The sequence below is a fragment of the Artibeus jamaicensis genome, unplaced genomic scaffold (genome assembly GCF_021234435.1).
Source record: "Artibeus jamaicensis isolate MK-2021 breed Jamaican fruit bat unplaced genomic scaffold, CSHL_Jam_final contig_3152, whole genome shotgun sequence".
Classification (NCBI taxonomy): domain Eukaryota; kingdom Metazoa; phylum Chordata; class Mammalia; order Chiroptera; family Phyllostomidae; genus Artibeus; species Artibeus jamaicensis.
The window spans coordinates 1,823,793-1,838,393 of record NW_026521729.1 but is presented as its reverse complement, the minus strand read 5'-3'; the positions used below and the strand labels follow the sequence as shown (position 1 = coordinate 1,838,393).

Here is a 14,601-nt window from a genome sequence, read left to right as displayed (position 1 = left end):
CCATGCTTATCCCCACAGACTGCCAGGAACTGTTGCCGCCTCCACCGCCAACCCCCATGGCCTACATACCAGGCGGGGGTGCCCCAGCAGGGGGGCCGGCCCCCGTGGGCTCCCAGTACTGCGTGTGCAAGGTGGAGCTGTCCGTGAGTGGCCAGAACCTGCTGGATCGGGATGTCACCTCCAAGTCCGATCCCTTCTGTGTCCTCTTCACAGAGAACAATGGCAGGTGGATTGAGGTGAGGTCCCTCCATGGGTGTCTGGTTCCGGGGGGTGGGGTGGCTGGGTGCCGGTGAGGGGCAGCGCTGGGGCCCGGGGCCTCCCCTTCAGGCCCTTGGAGGTAACTGGAGCGTGGGCTGGGGACTACAGAGAAAATTGTTACTCTTACAATTACTGAAACGAATGATATATTTGTGTTTAAAATTTTATAATCCTAACCCATAGATTTAGATATATAAATATGCAATTTTATATTTATCACTTTATATCATATTTTAAATTATTATAACATACAGTTAAAACCTCAGAGTTTTACAAAATGGTTGCTTCCGCTGTTAAATAACTGTCCCTACTCACTCCTAAGCAGACGCAGTCAGAGGGGGACAGACAGGGACCTGGGAGCCCAGGCTTCGGTCTCGGTGCTGGACCAAGGCCCAGTTCTGTCCCTCCCTGCTGTGTGGCCTTGGGCAAGTGGCTGTCCCTCTCTGAGACAGTCTCACCTGTACAATCAAGATTCCCCTCCCCCCACCTACCTTGGAGAGCCCAGAGCTGGGGGTTTCGGTGGGGCCGTAGCCACGGACTTGTGAACTAGAAAACTTTGGCCTGAGAACTGGGGGGCGATGAGCTTGAGGGGGGACATCGAAAAGTCCAGGGGGTTAAGACTTTCCAGTTTTAAAATTGCTTCGTTCCTATCCCCCAAAGGGTCTATATTCATTGGGGTGAATTTAGAAAAGCCAGATAGACCCTCCAAAAAACTGGAATGTTTGGGCACCTGCTGTCAGCAGTTTGGCATCCGGCCTTCCAGGGAGTTCTGTACGCTTGTAGATTTCCCAAAGTATGTATCTGCCTGTCATCGTAATCCAGTGGGCCACAGTGGACATCCCACTGAACAGACTGTGGTTTACAAAGATTTCTCACAGGCGTTGGCTCCTTACAATGACGCCAAGGAAATGGTGCTGAGATTGTTGACCCATTTTACAGAGAGGCACCTGGGGCCCAGGGCAGGGAGGGACTTCTGTGTGTCACCTAGGGCTTTGGTGATTCCACCAAAAGTGAGAGTGGGACGTGGGGGCAGTCAAGGACTCCTGGGGAGGTGCTCCAGGCCGGAGGCTGGCATGTCTGGAGCACCCCGTGCCCTCTGCCAGGTTTCTGGAACCCCTGCCTGCCCTTCAGGGAAGGGAGCCCCCTTCCACTGCCCCCCATCCCTACTCTGGGCACTGCCCCCCTGCTCCCTGACCACCTCCCTCCCACCAAGGCAGGCCACCCTGGCTGAAAATAGCCCTGGAGGGAGACCTGTCCCTGCGGCTCCAGGCCTTGGAAATGGACTTGGGTGGGAGGGAAAATCAACACAGCCTGGGCCCCAAAATAGACAGTCACCCTGACTCTGTGGTTTGGGGCCCCCGTGTGGAGAGGCCAGGAGGCGGGGATCCTGTCCCAGCCCACCACTGACCCACAGCGGTGGGTTTCCACAGTGGGTGGGGCTCCAGGGGCTGCAGAGTTCCGGGTCTGTGCAGGTCTGACATTCCAGAATTCTGTACAAGGTACAAACGTCCACCTCCGGAGGGCGGGAAGCCCTCACCTGCTCCTCCCCCCTCCTTTCTGTTTCCTCTCTCAGCTGCCACGTAAAATGTTTTAAAAAAGGATTCTCCCAAAATAAAAAGAATAAAAACCACACAGAGCAAATGCCTTCATTGTACAGAAGTGGCAACTGAGGCCCTGGTGGAAAAAGGGACTTGTCCTCTGTCAGCGAGGCAGGGACAGGGCCCGAACTCTCATCCTGACCCCCGTGTATGAAGCCAGGGTCAGAGGGTTAAAAGTGTGGGTGCTGGAGTCAGAGCTGGGTTCAGATCTTGGCCCTACCCCTCCAGCTGTTCCACCTTGGGAGAGTCACTTAACCTCTCTGTGCTTCAGTGCCCTCCTCTGTGAGCGGAGGACAGTGACTGTGACAGCCATCCAGGTAACCGGCTAAGTGGCTGGTTCAGAGTCGGTGTTCAGCGAACTGGCGGAGCGATTTCTGGCCGCCAGAGAAGGGGGGCGCCAGCCCGACTCTGACTGCGGTTTCCCTGCCTCTTCGCTAGTACGACCGGACAGAAACTGCCGTCAACAACCTCAATCCGGCATTCTCCAAGAAGTTTGTCCTCGACTACCACTTTGAGGAAGTGCAGAAGCTCAAGTTCGCCCTGTTCGACCAGGACAAGTCCAGCACACAGCTGGACGAGCACGATTTTCTGGGCCAGTTCTCCTGCAGCCTGGGCGTGGTGAGCCAGGACCCCTACAGGTGGGCGGGGCAAGGCAGGACCCCGCCCCCGGGCATCACCCTGCTCCCAAGGACTGGGCAGTCCCTTGGAGAAAGCTACCGCCAGCTTTCCCCAGGCCCAGGGATCCTGGCTGCCCCCGAGGAGACATCCCAAAGACAGGCAACCCCAGGCGCCAGCGGGCAGAGCCTGCCAAAGGCGGCCTCACAGCAATGGGGGCGTCACGTGGTCAGAGCTGCTGGCTGTGAGAAGTAATCAAGTGTGGCCTTGACTTCCTGGGGTGGGAGGATCCTGCCTGCAACCAAGACGCCGGTGGTGGTCCTACTTCGTGGCTGGCTCACTGTGTGTGACCTTGGGCAACTTCCTTTCCCTCTCTGGGCCACATCTCCCCATCTAGCTCCTTCCTTGGTGAGCGTATGGGAGTTGGGAGGTGGCAGGGTTAGAAGCCCCTGACACTGGTCGCAATCATCCTGTATGGCTGTGGGCCCTTGGACAAGCCCAAGCCCCTTCTGGGCCTCAGTTTCCCCATATTTCACTGGGGGATATTGATGACTGCCCACCCTGTAAGGGATGGTGAGGGAGTAAAATGAGAAATGCTTTTCGAGGTCCTAGTGGGGCCTGCCGAGAGATGATGTTCAATGAAAAAAGCAAGGGTCCAACAGTTGTGTGAGAAATGGCATATGTCCAGGGTCCCCGCTGGCCCGCCTGGCCACCCCTTCCAAGGGTGACTGAGTAGAGAGCCTAAGGAGGTTGAGTGGCCAGGGACAGGGAGCTGACAAGGGAAGGAAACCTAGCAGGATCTGACGCCAGCCAGCCGCCAGCCTGGAGCTGGCCACCCCTTCCCCGGAGGGAGGGGCAGGGCAGGAAGTGGCTTTGGCAGGGCCTGGCCAGAGCTGTGGCCCTGCTGACGAGGCCTCTGGACTGCCTCTGCGGCCAGTGACCAGGAACAAAGCTTCTGCCAAACCACAGCCTGGCCTCTTTCCCCCCTGCTCTCCCAGCTCCTGCTGGCATGCTCACTGGTTGAGTTCCCACACGCAAGAGGACGGGGAGCCGGGTGCTGCGTCCCCAGTGGGACGGAGAAGGAGGGGAAGGGCAGGGAGAGGACCGGCGAGAAAAACCAGAATAGGGAGAGTGGGAACATGCTCCGATGGGCACAAAGAAGCACTGACATTTCCCCCAAGAAACAGAGGACGGGCTGGCCCATGACGGCTGTGGGAATGGGGGGTACAGACGTGGTGGGAAGGTGACTTTGAAGGGGGGCCCACTCTTCCTTTCTGTGTCGTATTGCTCACTGAAGCCTGCGTGAATGTATTTCCTATGCAGATCAGTGAAAGTACGCAGGGAACTCAGGGTCTGAGCCTCTCCCTCAGAGGAGGCCGGGGTCTTCGGGTGGCTTTGGGGGAGGCTGTGAGGGGCCAGACTCCCTACAGCTGTCTCCAGGATGTGAGCCCTGCAAGGGCCTTTCCCGGGGGGGTGGGGCACCCAGGTCAGTGGGAGCGGGACTGCCGGGGCTGTGTCCCAGTGGCGGACCTCTCTGTGTTTCAGCAGGGCCCAGTGGGGCCATCTGCCTCCCATGAGGATCAGGCAGGGGGAGGCTTAGCCCGCGCCTGGCGTGGAGCAGCGTGCTGTGGGTGGTGTCTCTGGAGCCTTTTTCCTCCACGCCCACCCTCACGGAGCTGCTCTTCCCTCAGATCGTCTCCAGCAAGAAGATCACTCGGCCTCTGCTGCTGATGAATGACAAGCCCGCAGGGAAGGGTTTGATTACGGTACTGCCCCCCTCTGCACCCCCTCCACTTCTGCCCGCTGCTCTCCCCCATCAATGGGCCCTTCCCTGGCAGATAATCATCAGCTTTGTTTGGAGTAAAAAGACCCAACTTACAACTTAGCAACAGGTCTCTTAGCAACCGGCGCCTGGCTCCAAACTAGGATGCTTTGGGGGCCGCCAAGCTGGGGGTACGGGGTGGTTAGTGAGCCCCAGCGCCTCTTACTCCTGGGGCAGGTGCGTTCCTACTTGTCTCTGGAGGCCAGAGCCCTCCCAGTCTGTCCTCTGAGTGCTGGACCCTGCCTGTCCTCTGTGGGGGGTCTCTCAGGAGCGCTTGCCCATCAGAGCAGGCCGCCGCTGCGATGCACACTGATTGCTGAGCTGCGCAGTGATTCTTGGCGGGGCTCCGTGATTCTTGAGATGCACAGAACGCCCCTTTGCACGGGTGAGCTCCTCGGTCCTCAGGTTCCAGGAAGGCTGAGAAACCCAGTTTTTCAGACGAGGGCACGGAAGCCCAGGGAGCAGGTGCCCCAGGGCAGGTCAGCTAGTGAGACTCTGTTCCATCCTCCTCCTTGACAGCCTGGGTGCTTCGGGGCACTGGCCTCACTGGAGGGAGGAAGGCCCAACCTGTGTGTGTTCAAACGGTGCCTTTCCCCTGACCCAGAACTTTCCTCAAGGCTGTGAGGGAGCCGGCAGTCCCCACCTGGCTTTCCTGCCCCAGCTGTTTTATCCCTTCATGCACACGCCCTGGGTTCAAGGCCAACTGAATTCTTAGCACACCTTGCACATACCCTAGGCCCTTAGCCACCGTTCGGCCCCCTGGAATGTCCTCTCCCAACCTGCCCCCACCTCTTGGGGTTTGGAACCTCTCCATCACCTGGCCTTCATAAGCCAGCTCTCCTCCACTTGGAAGCCAACGCAGACAGACCTCACCCAGCCTGACAGGCCGTCACTCCTATCATTTCCACCTGTCCCGCTCTGGGCCTCAGTTCTTTCCTCCATGAAATGGGTACAACAGTAGGTCCCACCCACAGGGGTGGTGCACACGTCTCAACTGGTAGAGAGGACAGGAGACAGGCGTCCAGCATGTCTGTGGTTCTGGGGGTCCAACAGTGTGTTCAGTGAGGCCAGCCTAGAGGCGTGGGGGAGGGGAAGCCCTAGCCAAGAGGGGGCCCAGCCCACTGTGTTGCTGTGGGCCAGAAGGCCTTCCTTCCCCGCCACTCTTTGGGGACAGGGAGAGAGAAAGACCAGAAGCGGGCAGATGGCGGTCCCAGGAAGACCGAGCTGGTCTGTCACTGGCTGGCTGGAGCCAGGGGGCTGTGTGGCCAATGGGGAAGACATGGAGGACAGTGTGAGCTGATGAGACAGCAGAGGAAGCTCAGGTGGCTTCTGCCCCTGCCCTGGGCCTCGGTTTCCCTGAGCTGCACAGTGAAGTTGCTGGAATTCCTGGTACCTTGGTGTTTGGAGGTGACTGTGCTCTCCGGGTCTGCAGTGGGGGCCTGCGGGGCCTGTGAGGCTGTTCCCTGGCCCAGAACCTCTCCCCAGGGCTCAAGACCGCCCCTCACGTCTAGTCCCTGCTTTATTTCCTCTCCCCCCTTCTCTTGATCCACGTGGCGTCACTTTTTGATTGCTCATATCCAGATGGGTTACCCCATTTTTCAGAAGATGGAAACTGAAGTTTGGGGAAGAGGAGAAACTTCTTCAAGGTCACCTGGCACTATCCCCCTCCCACCCCTAGTCCCTCCCAGCCCTGGAGAATGGACTCCCAGGCCCCCTGTGCCCACTCGGCCTAGCAGGGGCCAGGGGAATCTAAAGGGCAGACCCAACCCCTCCCATTCCTCTGCCCTGCAGGTTGCTGCCCAGGAGCTGTCCGACAACCGGGTCATCACGCTGAGTCTGGCGGGCAGGAAGTTGGACAAGAAGGTAAGTGGGCACAAGAGGGGGTTCTCCTCCAGGAAGCACTGTCCCTCCCCGACTCAGGGTTGTGTGGCCCAACCTTGGAACTTCTGGCCACCACTGTCCTCACCCCACACCAAGGACAAGCCCATAGCACAGGGCTGTCCTGGCCACCCCAATGTAGGATCTTTTCATCATTGAGGTAGTGAGTTTCCCATCATTTAGAAGTATTCAAGACATGGCTCCTTGTCAAGACCCACTCCTTGGGACTCCCTGTCTCACTTTGTGTAAATGCAGCAACCTGTGGGCTATGCGACAGCCCCAAGGCCCCTGACCTCACCCCTTTCGCTGTCCCCACCCTTGATTCTGCCTCAGGCAAATCAGCCTCCTCCTCATCCCAGGATTGCACCAGGTACCCTCCTGCCTCAGGACCTTTGCACATGCTGTTCCCTCAGCCTGCAATGTTCTTTTCCCTGATTTCCTGCCCCTCCTGCTTTACTTGTTCCCTTAATACTAATTACTGCCCTGTATACATTACTTATTTACTTACTTATTCTCTGTCTCCCCAGTTAATTAAAGACTCTTTAGTTAGAGTGTCACGGTTTTCAAACTCAAAGAAACAGATTTTTAAAGGACATCATATCCCTTTCATAAGGTGCTCAGGAGAATTGCCATTTTTTCAGATTTCCACCAAAATAAGTTAGGGCTCCCCTGTCCTGCTGGAGACTTCCCCCCACCCTGGGCACAGTCACCCTTTTGAAGTCCTGCCTGGTCTAAGGTGCTGACACTGTGCTCCTGCAGGCTCCAGGCCTCAGGCTCTCAGGGTACAAGCTGCAGTAACCCCAGGCGGGGGAGGTTTCTCGGGGGGCAGGGGGCAGCTGGTCCCAGGGGGCACAGCTGCTCCAGGCTGCTCACTGAGCCCGCATCAGCTGAGGGAGAGGGGCGAGGCTGGCTCTGCCCACCACTCCCGCCCCGACATGGGGTTGGGGAGGCCGTGGACCACACCTCCAGCCCGTCTGAGTCTGGTGTCGTGCCTCCCTCACCTCCACCCTCCTGCCCGCTCCCCCAGGACCTCTTCGGGAAGTCAGACCCGTTTCTCGAGTTTTATAAGCCAGGACATGATGGCAAGTGGATGCTGGTGCACAGGACTGAGGTGGGTGTGCAGGGGGCCTGGGGGTCTGTAAGCCAGTTGTTTGGCAGTCGAGCCGCCCCCAGTGGCTCAGGATGGGGCTGTGCGGTCACAGCCACGGAGTGAAATCGTGATGGCATGAGCTGTCCCATGCCCCTCACTGTCCTGCAGGTGATCAAATACACGCTGGACCCTGTGTGGAAACCGTTCACTGTGCCATTGGTGTCCCTGTGTGATGGGGACATGGAGAAGCCCATCCAGGTGAGGGGGCCCTGGGGGCCCTGCTCCCCACCCTGCCAGTTCAGCCTTCCCGTCCACCCTAGGCTTCCAATGGGAATAGTCCTAGCAAAGCTCTTAATTTTAATTAAGGCAGAAAGGGACCCCATCTGGGGGAGTGTAGGAGCCTTGTCCCTGGTCTGCCTGACCGCCTGAGTAGCCCGGGCAGGGAGGCCAGCTTCGAGAGCCCCTTCGGTAAAGCAGAGTGGCTGTCCGGTCTCCTCGAGGCCCGCGGTGCTGCTGGGCAGGATGATGGACGTGGAAACCCTGGGAAAGACTGAGTGTCGCTGTGCTGGAGATGAAGATCACTCTCCTCCAGATGCCCTCAGTCCTCAGGGGTGTGTCTGGGAGCAGGTGGGGTGGGACAAGGCAGCTAGGCCAGGCCAGGACCCCCAGACAGGGTGCCAGGAAACCTGGGGACAGTTCTGTGTCCCCTACTGCCACTGTGAGACTTTGGGCAGGTGCTTCCCTCTTAGGGCTCCGGTCTACCTGTCAGCAGACTGGATCCGGGAATCCCTGCCTTCCTCCTGTGAGTGTCAGCAGCTAAGTTAGAGAGCACATGAAGCTGGGATTTTTTTGTACCCATCTTAGGGAAGGAAGTCTAGGGGAGGCTCCAGGCCATGGCCCATGAAGCCCGGTGGGCCACTACCCAGGACAGATAAGGAGCCGAGTGACCTTGTGAGAGTAGTTGAGCTTCCTGCACCCGAGGGTACAGCCTCCATTGCTGGGTGGCACACTTTCCAGCAATCATGGAAGGCTTCTTACAGGAGGTGGTTCAGGAGCTAACAGCATTATCCCGGGCCAGTGAGGCAGGTGCTGGGGGGAGACAGAGGCAGCACCACCAGAAGCAGGTGGGGGGTTTGCTCAGAGAGCTGAGGGGCTGGAGAGCTCCTCTTTGGGGGGCAGCTCTAGGGTGACCTCACTGGCCCCACCCCAGGTCATGTGCTACGACTATGACAATGATGGGGGCCATGACTTCATCGGCGAGTTCCAGACCTCGGTGTCACAGATGTGTGAGGCTCGGGATGGTGTCCCGGTAAGATGGGTGCGTGTGTGTGACCCCAAGACCTCAGCAGGGGACAGGGAAGGGACACAGGTTTTTGAATGAGGCAGATTGGAGCTCAAATTTCATTTCTCTGAATCTGTGAACTTGGGTGGGATATCCGGTCTCTCTGGGCCTCCGTTTCCCCATCTATTGAATGTAGGTGGAGGAGTGTAGTGGGAATTAAATGAGATGATACAGGTAAAGATGATACATAGTGAGCACTCAGGAGTGTCCATGCAACTCACCCCGAGACACCATGCCCCAGGTGACAGTGCTGGGTTCATGAGTGGATATGACATGGATGAGTTGTCTCAGACCCATTTCTGGGTGTGGACATCCAGGAGGGCTTCCTGGAGGAGGCATGCTGCCCCTAGTCAATGTTATGGAGAGGATTCTGGAGTCCAGGGGAGCACCAGTCCTCATGCAGACCCTGAGGTGAGCTTCTCTTCCTCCCATGTTGCCCAGCTGGAGTTCGAGTGCATCAACCCCAAGAAGCAGAGGAAAAAGAAGAACTATAAAAACTCGGGTGTTATTATCCTACGATCCTGTAAGGTGAGCCAGTGGGGAGTGGGTGAGGCACAAGGTGGGGCCAGCAAGGCCTGTTTTCCACTCCTGGTTTTGCCAATCCTGGTCCTGGCTCTGTGGCTTCAGAGCGTCACCTGTGTGGGCCTCAGTTTCCTCGTCTGTAGAATGAAATGGAGCTGTTAGTGAGGGTCGTCTCCTATCACGGCCCTGTGCGGAGGTCATGGAGGACACAAGATGACCTTGCGGAGCTCCCGGTAGTGGGAGGGTAACTAGGGAGTTGCTGCTTCCCGTACTGGCAGCTTGCCTGTGATATGTTTAGCACCCAAGGGGCAAAGGGTGTCGGGCCAGGGCACCTTGTCTTCTGGCAGTGACGTCAGTGAGGGCTCAGGTAACTGTGACTCCCATGGTACCGCTGGGGTCCCTGAGGCTCAGAAAGGCAGTGAAGTTCACTCCAGCAATGGCTGGGCTGAGGTCAGAGGCCAGGCACTCTGGCTGTCCGGTAGCCAGGTGTCTTTTGGAATTGGAGAGTGTTAAAGAGGACACCCGGGCCACAACGACGGTTCTGCGTGAGCCTCAGCTGGAGGGCCCCTGCCCCGAGCCTTGTCCTCCTCTGGGGGCGGTGCCGTCGAGCCTGGGTTTACGAGAACGTTCACGGGGAAGGTCACAACACAGAAACGCTGTGTGACAGTCAGGCTGTCAGCTTGAGGCATCACGGTTTGGGGTCCCTGTTTCTGAAACTTCTGCCACTCACACCACGCCCCTTTCATGATTTTTGGCGCCTGTCGTCTTACGTTTTTGTCACCAGCTCCACTTCCTCCCCGTCACTTTTGTTTCTTATTTTGTACTTAAACGCACTTATGTTGAAAGGGACCCTTATAACTGTCCCAGAAGCGGAAGGCCAGCATCCTTTGTCAAAAGGAGGCAAAGAGCAGCAAAACAAGGTTTAGCAGTTTTATTAATTTATAGGGGAAGGCCTTCCCCTGTAAGGTGGACGTTGGCAAGAGCTGGAGAGGCTTGTAGCCGGAATAAGGACTTGAGACTCCTGTGGTTGATTGGTAGGTGTAGTCGATTGAATTGGTAGGTCCCTGGGTCCCGGGACCCCCCTGCCATCATCACACATCTGTCTGTCTATATCTGCAGGGGCGGGGGGGGGGGCAGGAGACGGGGGTCCCACCCACAGGAACTGATGCTGTGAGCGTTTTGTTTTAGAGAGGTTGACGTTTTGTTTTTATCAGATCTGATTCTGTCACCTGCCTTTTTTGGTCTCTGACCCTGCTAAGGTTTCAGGTTAAAGAGCAACAGCACCCCAAAGGTCCTCCGTGGAGAGTGTGCCCAAGTGGGGGGCTGGCCCTCAGGGACAGGGCAGGGACCCACTGACTCCCGCTTCCTTGCTTCCTTGCAGATAAACCGGGACTACTCCTTCCTGGACTACATCCTGGGAGGCTGCCAGCTCCTGTTCACCGTAAGGCGCCCCCCTCCCCGACCCCAGTGAGGATCCTTTGGAGGGTTTGGGCTGGGGCTGGAGCCAGAGGGAGGGTGTGTCTGGCAGGGGTGGGTGGGGCTCAGCTGCCCAGCTCACAGGGCCTGTGAGCTGGCTACAGGCCTTCAGAAGGAAAAAGCCGGCTTCCTCCTCGCTGGCCGCGGGTCTTCCTGCCTCACCTGCTCCCCCACTTCTTGCTCGCTTGTCTCCTGCCACACCAATCCGCACTGTACCCCCCACAAACCAAACTCCGCTCTGTCTCAGGCCTTGGCTTTTGCTCTTCCTTCTGCCTAGAACACTCTTCTCTGGAACCCTCTGGCGGCTACCGCCCTGCCATCCCGTGGGCCGGGCCACGGAGGTCGCCTTGTCAGGGAGGCCGTTCCCAATGCCTCCCGTTCTCCTGGTCGCCTCTCCGATTTGATTATTTTTGCAGCAGTCGCCACTCTGAAATCACCCCATTTGTGTGTCCCCCCCCTCCGGGCTGTGAGAGCCCTAAGGGTGGGCTTTGCTATGTGCGCTCCAACCTCAGCTTGCCCCGCAGTGCCCACACAGAGCCGACCTCAGGGAGTACGGCCGGAAGGAGGACTTGTTCCTCTGCTGGTGGCCCGGCGCCTGGGCCAGGCAGACTTCCGTCCCAGTCACCTCGTCTTCTGTTCCTCACCCCAAGGGAAGCCTCAGGCCCAAGGGGAGAGCCTGTTGGGGTCCCACGTTCTGCCACGTCCCCACCTTGCCTCACGGCTCCCCTGCGCCAGCCACCTCTGACCCACGAGGACCAGCACTCAGCTGCAGAACTCTGTAGGGCCGAGGCTTAGCCCTGCTGACCTCTGACGCACGGGTCACCACTGCCCCCCTCTCCCACAGAGAGGCTGAGTCGTCCTGTCCCCCTGCACGCACGAGTTCACTCAGCAAAAGGATCACCTCCTGCGTGCCGGACTCTAGCCTCTGGTCCTGCAGGGCTCCCTCGAAGACTATGGCATGCCACCCGGACCTCGGGACGCTGACCCACCCCACAGCCACTGAGTTGTGAGGGGGCCCTGTCTCCCCCCGGCCTCCTGACCCTGCCCTGCTGGACCTTTTGCGCACCCCTCCGCCACCCCTCCAGGGTGTGGGCTGGGGTTCTCTCCAGGTGGAGAGCGGGAAGAGCTGGCTTCCTGGCCACCGTCAGCCCCAGTCCCCAAGGCCCATCTGCCCGCTGCCCTGTGCCCAGCCCTGGCCCCTCGGGGGCCTGCATCTTACCTACTGTGAGCATCCGGTCAGACTGGGGAGGGAGGCACTGCCCTACCTGGCAGCCCCAGGCTCACAGGCCCCTTAGTGGTCAGAGGGACGAGGAGGGGGTGGCTTGGGTGGGGCCTGGGTGTCTGGGAAGACAGCATCTGAACCGGGCCTGAAGGACGGAGGAGAGTCCCCTGGGGAGACAGATGGCCTGTCTGCTCCTAGGTAGACGGGGCCTCACGAATAGAGGCCTGGCAATGGGAGCAGAAGAGTGTGAATGGGGACGGTGAGCGGGGAAAGGAATTTGGGGCTGTAAGCTGGCTCTGTATCACATCTGGGTCACAGACTTCTGCTCAGGCCACCGAGAGCCCTGGGGGGGCATTGGAACCAGAGGGGTGATGCCGTCCCAGCAGCCTCGCTGCTCTCTGCAGGTGAGGGAGGGTGCTGAGGTCTCTGACCACACTGGGTGGTCTTTCTCCCCCCAACCCCTGCAGGTTGGGATAGACTTCACAGCCTCCAATGGGAACCCCCTCGACCCCTCCTCTTTGCACTATATCAACCCCATGGGCACCAACGAGTACCTGTCGGCCATCTGGGCCGTCGGGCAGATCATTCAGGACTACGACAGGTGAGCCGGGGAGAGGCTCTGAAGGTCAGTTCGGGCTCCAGTTGACTCGGCCACGATGTGGTGTCTGCTTTAGGACACTTCTACGTGAGCAGGGAAGATGGGGAAGAGACCACTGGAGTTTCAAGAGACCAGTTCATGTATGAGGCAGCAGCAAAGAGAGGGACCCTGGGGAATCGGGGAAACCCACAGAAAGAGGGGCCGTTTGAATTGGGCCTCGTAGGATGAGTAGGAGTTTGCCACAGGGCACAGAGAGGTATTTCGAGATGGGGTGTACGGGATTGAAGCTGGGGTGTCAAGGTGCCCTGTGTGTTTGGGGACGGCAAGTGGCTTGTGGCCAGGGCTGGGAGAATAGGGTGGGAGGGAGGGCAGGTGGAAACAGATGGGACTGGGCTCCAGGGCCGGGTGATGAAGGGCCTTGAACGCCAGCCAGTTTAGGAGAATTTTTTCCAGCCATAAAAGGAAACTTGAGCCAGCCAGTATATGTCCCCCCATCATGACTGGTTTGGTGGCTGCATGAGGTCCCAGTTTGGGAAGGATCTAGAAGCTGGACCCAGACCCGCTGGTCATCACTGGTCAGAAGCTCTGTGTCTGCCACAAGTGTAGGTGGGCTCAAGCCACACTGGGTGCCTAGAGGTGGGTTTGGGGACAGCAGGGCATTTGAACAGAGCTTTCCTGGAGGTGGCGAGTTTTTTCTTTCTGTCCTTGGGGGTGCGTGAGGCTGAGGGGCCAGCCCTGGGTAGGGAGCTTGGGAAGGGTGAGCGTGGGTGGCTGGAGGCCCCCGTCCAGTTGTCTCACAATGGTTTCTCTCCTCTCTCTTATTAGTGATAAGATGTTTCCAGCTTTAGGGTTCGGGGCCCAGTTACCCCCAGACTGGAAGGTGAGTGAAGCCAGACTGTTTCCTCTTGGCCAGGATGGGCTTTCTGTGTGTCTCTCTCCAAGATCTGCTTTGGGAAGGTCTGGTGCTGGGGCGCAGTTGCCCCGCCTCCTCTGAGTTTCTCCCAAACCCACACACTCCTCAACCCGAACCCCACGCTGACACCGGAGCTTTCACACAGAGCGGGACTTGGGTACCGGTTCCAGCCCCTGGTACCCGTGTCAGGTGGGGAAGACCAGGAGGATACCAGGCTTAGCAAATAAAAATACAGGACACCCACTGACTTTCAGATAAACACATTTATTTTATTTTATTTATTTATCTTTAGAAGGGAAGGGAAGGGAAGGGAAGGAGAACAATATCAATGCATGGTTGCTTCTGGTGCATCCCCTGCTGGGAACTGGCCTGCAACCCAGGCATGTGCCCTGACTGGGAATCAAACTGCGATCTGTTGGTTTGCAGGCCTGTGCTCAATCCACTGAGCTACACCAACCAGGGCCTTAGATGAACACATTTTTAAGGATAAGTATGTCCTAAGTATTGCCTGGGATATACTTATACTAAAATACCCATTGTTCATCTGAAATTCAAATTTAACTGGGTATCTGTATTCTGTCTGGTGACCCTAAACACAACAGGCAGGGTCATCAGGGCTGAGATGGGGCAGCACGGTCCGGAGGACGGCCCCACCCCAGCCTGGGGGTATCAGGGAAGGCTTCCTGGAGGAGGCATAGTATAAGCCAAGAGGGGAAGGGAAAGTAGGAATTCGCAGAGTGACTGGGGGTGGCGATGGGGCAGGGAGCATGGTAGAGAGAACAGCTTGTGCCAAGTCTGGGAGGCAGAGGAAGCAGGGCCAGTTGGAGAAGCAGAAGGATGGTGGGCGAGATGGACTCTCGTGGAAGATGGGCAGGACGGGAAGATCCTAGAGGGGTAGGGGGCAAGCCACACGGGGCCTCAAAGGCACATTCAGGAGCAATGGAGGCCGCTGCACAGTCCCCTTGGAGAGTTAGAATTCAGCTGGTATTTTTGAAGGGCCACCCTGGCTGCCGAGTGGGGACTGGCTGGGGTCAGGGTAGTTGAAAGGACAGAAGTTCAGGTAACCTGCCCAAGGTCATGTTTACGATGGGGGCCTTGATTATAGCTCGCATATAGACTCTGGGGTTTATTCTCAGAATTGGCTGCCTCTCCCGTGAGAAGCCTGGAGGAGTGAGCGCAGGGGCCCCTCACCCTGCGTGTCTGTCTCAGCTGGCGCCCCCTCTTGTCTGTGTTGCTGTGCCGAATGCCGTTTCCAAAGTGAGCGTTT

At 58.0% G+C, this 14,601-nt stretch overlaps 1 protein-coding gene across 3 annotated transcripts in view; it reads left to right on the top strand.

Annotated features, from left to right (window-relative positions):
* CPNE2 (copine 2) overlaps nt 1-14,601 on the top strand; it is a 38,871-nt gene that overhangs the window by 11,575 nt on the left and 12,695 nt on the right. For 2 of the 3 annotated variants that reach the window (XM_053663212.1, XM_053663213.1), the window contains exons 2-12: nt 19-236; nt 2,295-2,474; nt 4,163-4,237; nt 6,085-6,156; nt 7,199-7,282; nt 7,430-7,519; nt 8,472-8,579; nt 9,045-9,131; nt 10,507-10,566; nt 12,291-12,424; nt 13,247-13,301. In XM_053663212.1, coding sequence (XP_053519187.1) covers nt 57-236; nt 2,295-2,474; nt 4,163-4,237; nt 6,085-6,156; nt 7,199-7,282; nt 7,430-7,519; nt 8,472-8,579; nt 9,045-9,131; nt 10,507-10,566; nt 12,291-12,424; nt 13,247-13,301 — 1,125 coding nt within the window. In that variant the 5' untranslated portion in view covers nt 19-56. Of the gene's footprint in view, nt 1-18; nt 237-2,294; nt 2,475-4,162; nt 4,238-6,084; nt 6,157-7,198; nt 7,283-7,429; nt 7,520-8,471; nt 8,580-9,044; nt 9,132-10,506; nt 10,567-12,290; nt 12,425-13,246; nt 13,302-14,601 lie in introns of those variants that run through there. The other variant, XM_053663211.1, reaches the window with a different exon arrangement.